This window comes from Papaver somniferum, chromosome 10 (assembly GCF_003573695.1).
Source record: "Papaver somniferum cultivar HN1 chromosome 10, ASM357369v1, whole genome shotgun sequence".
Lineage (NCBI taxonomy): Eukaryota > Viridiplantae > Streptophyta > Magnoliopsida > Ranunculales > Papaveraceae > Papaver > Papaver somniferum.
This window is the reverse complement of record NC_039367.1, coordinates 141,899,153-141,909,812: the sequence shown is the minus strand read 5'-3', so window position 1 is coordinate 141,909,812 and position 10,660 is coordinate 141,899,153. Positions and strand designations below refer to the sequence as shown.

The window sequence follows — 10,660 nt, the reverse complement described above, 5'->3', positions numbered from 1 at the left end:
AGCTGAGAACCAAATAGATATTCCAGTTACTCATTACTGCCAATAAGATTTAAAACAATGTAAAAGAAATTCATAACACCACTATTTGTTCATTTTTGTACTTGTACATGTGTACTCCTGTTTCACATTCTGCGGCCCAACATACAAAATTTCACAGTCCAGTTTCTATATGGTCTGGGCTTAAGAAAAAAAATTCCTTAATTCACAATACGGCGCACCATATGTCAAAGACTCACCTAATTCTACGAACATGTGACTATGTGAGACCAGGGCATTGCCATACACAGCCTTCAAGGCTGTCCCAAAAGGTTTTCCCACTGGGGAAAATATAAGATATCCCTCAGTTTAAGTAGCACAAGTCAATTTTGGTACAATTTGCCCGTGCTCTGTTTTAGTTCTTTTTCCTCTTTACCATATTATATAAGACATACGTAATCAGGCTACTCTCCCATGCCTCTGATACTGTAATGTAGTTTACAAAACTTTGAGCTGTGTATATTTGTAGAACTAAGCTTATACCAGTTTAACAAGAAAAGCGAAAGATCAAAGACACAAAATTCCAAAAACATATCTGCAACAAATAGTTTAGATTAAATGACAGATACCTTGATAAACCTCAAATAAGTACTCAAGCTCTCACATTGAAGCAACATCTTGATGGAGTAAATGAACAAGTGAGTAAATGACCAACTAGGATACTTAGAAAACATTAACTTACATTGATCTAAAAGAGTCCTACTTTGCAAAGGTGGATTCAAGGTTTTACGGCTGATGTTACTAACTAGTTGCTTCAAGATTGCCAGGCTTCTGTTTGTTGTGCATTCCTGACTCTCGTCAGAAGTCCGTCTGCTCCTACATATGTTCCTGCGGCAACATTTCTAATTAGCATTACAATACCAAATAACTTGATCAGTTAAAGTGAGAAAATCCACATTAATCTTAAAATGGACTTGTGGTGGTGGAGGCCAGTGTTGTTGTGCAAGGGAAAGATTAGGAGATGAATGGCAAAAATTGATGACACCAAATCAAGAAGAATCATCTGGGTCCTAAGAAAGGAATGAGGGAGATCTAAACTGACACATAATCCAGAGAGGTACTCCATTTGGTTTTAACCAAATGAAAGAAGGAAGACTGCTTAAAAGTAGCCAAATACAAGGAACACCAAAGTAAAATATAAAGTAGAGTTCATTAGGCTAACGAACCATAAGTTAATGAAGACGACTTTCCTATGGTTTCCTATACACATCACTGGTTTCTTTAATCCAACAAATTCAACAACTCAAAGCCACACACTAAATTTCGAAATGACAACAATAAAATAATACAACTTCAGGACTACCAAACAGAATTGCTTAAAGGCTAAGAGCCTAGTGCTACTGATATTTTCTGCAAATACTTCTCGGAACCCATTGTAATTTCTCACAAAAAGAAATAAGTTTCCTAAAGCTAGAGTTACATTCTAGTCATGGCTAGCTAAAGTAAATCACAAAATGTGCAATAAGCCGGTAAACATAGTTCGTACTAAGAACCTGGAAGAGAAATTCATGCATGATACAGTATAGTATTGTCAAGATTCAGAAAACATAACTAGTTATCTAAACTCAAATTCCAAAAATCCAACCAAAAAGGATGCCAATATCCTCACTCTGGCAAAATAATACGTCAAGCAAATGTAAGCAGAGTGAGAGGCATCCTCTGAAATTTACTGACTAGTGAACACAACCTTTCTGTTGATTCCTATCCAAAGCACTGTTTTTCTTCAGTCAAGCGAATTCAGCAACAAAAGTCATATACTAAATCTCATAATGACAATTAAGAGAATATCAGCTGAAAATTAAGAATCAAAATAGATTTCCTATAAGGCTAAGAGCCTAGTATTACTGGGAGAACTCTCTGTTCCCCATGATTTTTGCTGCACAAACTACTCAGAATCAGTTTCTACTTTGTTCTACGGGATAATAAGTTTATCAAAGTTAGCATTCCATTCTCAGTAAGACTAATTCATGAAACACACGATATGCACAGCAATAAAAAGCTATGGGAGTAATGCATACAAGATATAAGATCAGCACATATTGTCAATTAATTAGATTCAGAAATGATCCACTGATATCTAGTCTTTAAATGCTTAAAATTTTCAAAGAAGGTAATGATATTATACTTACCTAGCAATCACTGGCTTTGTTCTGCGGCTTCTTCATTGTATCATCTTTTTCTGTCTCCTCTATTGAACTTGCCCTCTCAACGTATTCCATTGTTTTTATGTCCGTCTCTCCTAATTCTTTTAACGAAACCAAAGTATTCTTGTGAGGGATTGTTTCAGAAATATACTTTCCAAAACTCACATCCATTCTGGCAGATGAAGCTTTTGGATCGTAACTATAAATTTTCCCATACCCATGGCACAGAAGCCTACCACTCTTTGTAAAGCCAACTGCTTGTGATATGTAACCGTTGAAACAAAACTCTTTACTCCAGCCCAAGCCATTACAATTATCCTTATTCTTCTTCAATAACCATATTTCAGAACTGGTATTGTAATAAAAGGTAGCACTTAAAATAATTACCCAAGACCCATAGTCGCATACTCATATACAGAACATCAGCAAATGTCAAACAAGGTGGTGGTGATGGAAGTACAGTAAGCTTCTCATCAGCCAAACGAAAAGCAAAAATAGTGTTCCCTTCGTGGTGGACATTCACCCAATGAAGAGCTCCATTTGCAAAAACACCATCACATGTTCTAACTAAATATTGCATAATGATATGGATTGTTCCCACATCTCTCCATCCACTGACACTCCCAAGAGTGTATACCTGAATAATTCCAACCACAATTTCTTCATATATGCTTCTCCTCCCCGAGTTATGTATCCTAACAACCTTGTACTCATTGGTTGAAGGAATGTAACCAAATCCAGTCCACATGTACTGTCCTTTAGATCTTGGAAGGGTAATACACTCTCTAGTGATTGGATTACAGATATAAGCAGGTTCACAACTCACTTGACCACCTTCGTCTTTAACAGTCGCATTAAATAAAAGTAAACCATTGCAGGAAGCAGCAAATGAATATTTTACTAAAGGAGGGCTTATATTGATTCTTGTATTTCTATGAAAGGGTGACTCATGACAATTTTCATCATACTCACTATAATAAAATTCATTAAGCCCTTGTTCACGCTCTGGTTGACGATTTAAGAAAATAAAACTTGACTTACCAGAATCAAGATGACGATTGAAGTGGATTTGAGAGAAGGATGGACGATGAATCAGATTTCTCCAAGGTTTAGAGACTAGTTTGCAATCTAAGACATTTTCAGCTGGTAAACGACTTAAAGTGTCAAGTATGATGTCTGATGGAAGCATATTGAAGTTCCCATCGAAACCCTAAGACGAGGAGAAGGGATTTGCAGAAAAGAGAGTTAGGGTTTTGAAAGAGAAAGGGGATCGAGTTTGGATGAGGAGTGAAACTGATAGCTGAGAAATGAAATTGGGTCTTGTCTTTGTTCCTAGTTGGTTGATAAGGGGTACGCAAAATAGATCCCCCAGAAATTATGTTTACACTCTGTTTACACCCCTTAGAAAGGGAAAAAGAAGTAGAATCAGATGACCTGAGTAGTGAGTCAGATTTGGTGTTCTATGAAAAAGTAGACATACTTCTGCCCTTACTTATTACTTCCCTCCTAGCAACGCTCCTGGAATTAGTTTCTGGATTTGTGCAGGAGCTGAGTTATGTACTGTAGGTAAGCCATTTTCCAATATGTTCCAAACTTCTCTGGGTCACAAAGTTGTAGGATTGGGGCTAGTCTTAGCTTTCGCAGTTGTGTACAACAGAAAATGACGGGGCAATTTATTGAATGGAATCAGGGATTAATTAGGTGGTGCACTAGAGGTATAGTTCAAAATTTTGATTCCAGCTGATGATTTCATGGGCCATTGAAAATTCCGGAAGTGACATGTATAAGAATTTATTTTATAGATCGTTAATTAGGATCGTTGAACTTCATGATAATCACATAATCAAATACACAAAGATTAGCTTATACGGAATACCTGATAGCGTTAATCCATCTCAAGCCGATCATCTTTGGAGCAGCGGTAATACCTTGTGGAGTTCTTGGTTTCTCCTCTTGACCTTAGCCGTAATGAGTTAATCCTTAGATACAATAGTGATGGTTATCGTTTCACTTTCATAGGTAGAGAGAGGACCAAGTTCCTAAGGTTTTATATTAGACATTAGATCTCGACCGTCCATCAAGGAAGAGATAATTAGGAAATAATCCCAGAAATGGTACCGACATAATTTAGCAATATTCTCTAATTAACCAAAATTATTACATAGACCAAAGGAATATTTCTATATATAGAAATATCCTTACATTCTCCCACTGGTCCATGTGATAATCTATTTAACGGTTAATCGTAGAAAAACATAAGCATGCATAATTGCTAAAAAAAATTTAATGGTTCAAACATAATACATTAACCAAGTAAATCACTTATGCGAGTCATGGCGGTCGCACGTTGTCATATTATCAACATGTTCCCTTCCATGCACCACAACACAAATAACTTACTTAACTAGGCCTTAAGTTGGGATATCATAATGGTCCACTGATGTCTTCAAAAGAAAGACAATTTCTGTTAACATTCATCCATTCACATAAATGTATACTAAACATGGATACAGAAATATTCAGAATGACATTAATAAGAGCTCAACAAGTGTTCAAAATGAAGCACATAAATTAGCTGATTCAGTAATAAATTATTCCCACAGACCTAAGATTTTAATCTTTTCTTAAGAGGTCTTAAAAGGTAATTGTTCATTAAGTGCATCTCCGAATGCAATTGTGCTTAAGTGATACATGAACAACTATGGTTTCTGAATTGCTTAATTCACGCATATATACTCAAGGTTCATGTGTTTTGTTCCTTTTGTATCATATCGTGCTTTGATGCTGCGAAGTTAAGACGATAAATTTCAGCAATGTAGAGACAAACCTTAAGTCTCTTAGTATCGCAGTCATAAATATTCAAACTCAATTGTGGGACTAGGATTAATGGATTCTTCATTTATAGAATTTATACATCCACAAAATTGAAGTCAGAAAACCCAATCAACTCTAATTGGGTTTGCTAACTAATTATAAGACATAAGTTAAGATAATATTTCAAAAATCTTGATAGCTTTCCTGTAATTTTTTCTTCGATTCTTAAGGCATTTAGTTAACATATCAACAACTTGTTATGAGTTTCATGTCAGAATTAAGACGTAATGAAGATTAAATTTATATCTTCTATCCAACATGAAATAAAATCTGTTAAATATATGTTATTATCTCAAAATTCTTCGAATATTCGATATATGCCTTATATGAGAGCTTTAGTAATCCATATGATATTACTATCACATGGTAAGCTTCATTGATATCCTTTATTTCAAAAAATATAGAGATATGCATAAAGTCAAGATCACTACTCGTAGGTAGTATGTCTTAACATACAAGACCAAGAGTATGAAATTCTCCCACTGATCTTGAGTTATATGCATAAATCTGTAATAATTTCATCCAAAACTTGAAACATTTATAGTTTTGTTGAATTTCATATACCATTATGGGAGGCTGCTTAAATTTCATTAGGGTTGTCAATGCATATTCGATATCCGGTATCCATTTCCGAACATCCGGATTCCGTTAGGTTAATATCCGACATAACAGCTATCCGATATCCGATAACCTTAACGTAACGGATATCCGTTTATTAACATAACGGTATCGGTTAAGGGAGTTTCCGTTAGGTTAATATCCGATACCGTTAGTGTATAACTATATCATAAAATTTTCGGAAATTTTCGATACCTAATACCCTTTAGGTTTACTATTTAGCCATTTGATTACGTCTCTCCTAAGTAAATATCGGAAATTATCGAATATTAACGGAAATTATCGGAAATTATTGAATATTAACGGAAATTATCGAAAATTATTGAAAGTTTTTTGTATCATGAGTAGATAACGGAAATTAACGGAATACTATCCGATATTCGATAGCTTATCCTTAACCTTATCGATATTGAATTTTTGAATTCCGACGGATATTATCGGATACCGGATATCCGACAACCCTTAACCTTAACCTTATCGGTATTGCCAATATCCGACGGATTTTTATCCATTGACAGCCCTAAATTTCATACTTTGATTTCTAAAATTTGTAGACTAAAATTTATCATTAATAAAGGCTATTTTTCATATTTAATTAATGCAACTCTTAGGTCATACTGAGCAACTAATAATACTATGATAATTCTTAATAAGTCTTTCTTTGACACGAGAGAAAAACTTATTTATAATTAATGCATCGTTTCAGAGTAAAATTTTTGGCAATAAGTCTTGCTCTATACCGTTTAAAATTGCAATTACAGTCGTATTAGGTCAGAAAGACCCACTTTCATACAACTGATTTGTGTCTTTCGAGCAGTTAAACAATATCCGAGACTTGACTTTGAACCAATGATTTTTGCTCACATAGCATCAATCCATTAATCAAAATTATTACACATAATATTTGTGAACCTAAAACCGAGTCTTTGCTATTCCATATCAAAATGTAATAAATTCTTGTAAGAAAATCACTGAAACAACATGAATAACTTTCTTTCAATCTCTGTTGATACCTTCTTAATGCTGGTTCATGTTGTTATCAAAAAAATTCTTTATTGACAGTAGTTATATTATGGAGTATTAGATCAGTAATTTGTGGTCTGTCATTATCTAACATTCTGATAATGAGAAGATTCACAATATATGTAGAAATCTTAAATAAAGGGATCATTATCATGATTTCTTGAAAAGATATATCCACGTACTCCCACTAATTATGCCATCATTAACGAATTTATATTTTCGGTTTCAATAAGTCTCATACTACGGTTAGAACGTTAAAGAATACCATTTGGATTATCTAGGAAAACCAATGAACCAATAATAGTTTCCAAATCCAATTTTTCATTCTTTGGAATGTAAGCCCTCACCTCCAACTGAACAACTATAACTTAAATGTGATTTAAACTAGGTTTCCAGCCATTCTAGTCCAAAGTGTGTCTTTGAAACTGCTTTACTCGGAAATCTATTTAAATTACACAGTTGTTGAAAGAACATACGTTCACTGATATGTGGTCATCATGCATAACTCATCATGCTTCTAACCATTTTCATAAAAGTATGATTTTTCCTTTTGTTATACACCATTATGCCAAGGATAAGTTGGCCTTGTGTATTGAGCAACAATTCCAAACTTTTGAAGATACTATGCAAAAGATTTAGGATATTATCCTGTTTTATCATACCTTTCACAATATTCACCATCTTTGTCAGACTTTATGATTTTTCACTTTATCTATAATTGACTCTCAATTTCAATAATGAATGTTCGATAAGACATCCATGGATTGAGATTCATAATGCAATCGATAGATTTACACAGTAACGCGAAAAATCATCAGGTGATAAACAATTTTATCTTCCAAAATTGGACCATTAAATTCTACAAAATAATCATAATCTACAATTAATAAGAACAAAAGCTAAAATTTATAATAGAGATAAATGACAATTAAGATTACAATAGTTACATACCTTCAATAAGATTCTCCTCTGGGTAAAACCTTATCAAGGAACAATGTGAGACATGAAAAACATTAGTACATATTTTACCTTCTCATACACACAACATTATGTTTGTTTAATGCCACAACTAGAATCACCTGTGGGAAACTCACGTCCTATAATGTATTAACAAACTCAAATAATTCTAATGTTCAACCTAATACAATATGAATTGTAGTCACCTATGGGTGGTTATTATTTCAAATGTATATGAAACATTTAGATAACCTTAATGCTTGTTTAACGTGTGAAGAAAAACTACTTGTGAGCAGCATTGTTTTAATCGTTAAATCAAACTAAGAGGACTCAAAATATACAACACTTACCAGATAAGAGCATAGCATCACTGTGGTTATAGCTAAACTATCCAGCAAACATGTACAATTGCAAATATCACACTAACTGTTCTTGTGATATTGCACAGTCCCACTCAATGATATGGACATATATGATCTGATCATAAATTTAGTCGCTTATAAACAATAATGAGTAACCTTAAAACATCAATCACGAACATTTATTCAAAAGCATGCCATACATAAATTGTGAAAAAATATCAACACCCTATAATCGAAAAATATCCAAACATAATAAACTTTTTCTTAAACCAAAATCGAGCATGAAGCAAGTCTATAAATATAATTCAAAAATGAAATTTCGTTGAAGAAAAGTTCTTTGATGCATCACTCATTTAAATATGATACAAGCTTAAAGATCATGATAAATAATGGATATATGATGAATTAATATTAAAGGTGTTAAATAGTCAATGAATATCATTTTCAGAAATATGGAGAAATTTATCAAAAATAAAACCTCAATTTCATAGAGGATGTAATAAGTTACGGACAACATAACAAAAATTCGTAATAAAATATTCAACTCGATAATGAGTTAATTTATGTAAATTTTCTTTTATGCACTTTTAAGAAATAACGTAAAATCATGTGCCAATTATTTAATTACCATAATGTATGATCATATATTGTACACTTCAATGTTATCTTAAACATGTGAAATCAAATTACCTGTGGGTAATTGTTGTTCTAATACATTTAAGAAAAACAATATTATAAGCACTTGACATGATAACGATTATGACTGGAAATTTTTTTTTGACATCACTGTGGTGATAGCCAAACAACTCAAAAATAATGCCATAATAACTACTAAACCTTTCCTTTACGGCTTGGCGTATTCGTGCTTACAATAAAATTATTATTATTGCTAAGATAAAACACTCTAGTATCATTGTGGTGATAGCTAAAGAATTATGACCTAAGAATCTTAAGCACAATAATTTTATACGTACAATTGAAATTATCATCAACATTGGGAGAAAAGTGAAACATAATGACACAAGAGACCCTCAAGATTCAAATCAGTTCATATCCATAATGTATGATCAACAATCATATCAGTCAATGTTGTCTTAAATACATGAACTCCAATTTCCTGTGGGTAAATTCTGTTCTAATATATTTAAGAAAAAACAATATTACAAGCATTAGAAAAACTGTGATCATGGCCAAAAGTGATTTGACATCACTGTGCTGATAGCCAATCAACTAAAATAATGCCATTATCACATGATATCGATAACTGCAAAATCTACATTTTACGGTTTGCAAATTCATGCTTATAATAACATTATGATTATATTAAGATATAACACTCTAGCATCACTATAGTGATAACTATAGAGTCCCATAATAAATTCAAGTATAATCTCACATACTTTGAATGTATGTACACTAAGAGTAAAAACACGTCATAATAATGCACACACCACTAAGAGAGACCACATCTTAATAATGCACATACATAAATCAAATCATAGTGTGCACATAAATTTATTCGATTACAAAATCTATTATAAATTCATTCAATAAGAAATCGTCTTAAAGTGTCCATTAACGTTTTCAATAAAGCGGAAGCGTAATGATAATTAGCCTACATTTCTTTAGATAAAAACCACTTCATAATTTATTTTTTAATACTATAATTTAAATTGAATTTAACTTAATTTAATTATAGACTATTTTAATTCCTTAATGATCAACTCTAAACCGTACTGAGTTTGCAACAGAAAACGTACAAGAGGTTTAACATTTATGTCCAACTGGTTAAAATAAAAATTAACGGTAAATAAGAGTCAAAGATCTACTTTACTGCTGACTTTCATGTAAGCCAGATCCCAAACAAAGCCAAACAGTATTTAGCATACAAGCGAGTGTTAGTCTTAAAAAGAAAAATTTAACAGACGCGTTCATTTTAAGTCGCACTTGACGAATGCATTACGTATCTATTCTGCTTGGCTTAATAAATATATCAGTAGTTTAACGATTTTAACTTTTAAGATTTTAACAACACATGCATATATAGAACCAGTATAGAAAGATGGTGGTATTCCACAGGATCGGGGTCTACTAGATCGGTAAACAGTAGCACAGTGAGACTCTTCTTCTGTTTTAGTTTGTTTTAGTTTCTTACTACATAAACGTTAGTGGATCATTTACTACCCAATTTGACCCATTTCATTATGTGAAAACTACAGGAAGACCCATTCTTACACATTTTCCTACTATGAAACTCATCCTCACAAAATCTCACGGGCGCACCCAAAAACAGCCAACAAATTATTTGCAGGCCCAGAGTTTTCAAAATTCGTTTATTTTCTTTTTTATTTCTCAGTTTAGCCTCACTTTCAGTTTCAGTATATCCTGTTTATTTTCGAGAGATTGATTCAATTTACTCAGCAAGCTTTAGCCTCACTTGTCCTTGATTACCGAGAGAGATTCAATTTACTCAGCAAAGCTTCAGGTTCGTTCGGTTTTATTCCAATCTTTGATTCTGATTTTTTTTTTTAATCTTGATTCGATTCTATGTTTTAGTTTCTGTAAGATTAGGATCTATTATTTTAGGTTTTCGAAGCTTAATTTAGTTTTTCGAATCGTTTTTTAGATCTTTTAAGCTTGTTTTTG

General features: G+C 32.8%; 1 protein-coding gene across 1 annotated transcript; it reads right to left on the bottom strand.

Moving 5' to 3' along the window:
- Window positions 1–559: 559 nt before the first annotated feature.
- LOC113315187 (F-box protein At3g07870-like) lies at window positions 560–3,472 on the bottom strand. Its single transcript, XM_026563489.1, has 2 exons — window positions 2,166–3,472; window positions 560–864 (listed from the first exon to the last, which is right to left on the bottom strand). The coding sequence occupies exon 1, from the start codon at window positions 3,367–3,369 to the stop codon at window positions 2,524–2,526; it is 846 nt and encodes a 281-aa protein (XP_026419274.1). The 5' UTR covers window positions 3,370–3,472; the 3' UTR covers window positions 560–864; window positions 2,166–2,523.
- Between the last annotated feature and the right edge of the window lie 7,188 nt (window positions 3,473–10,660).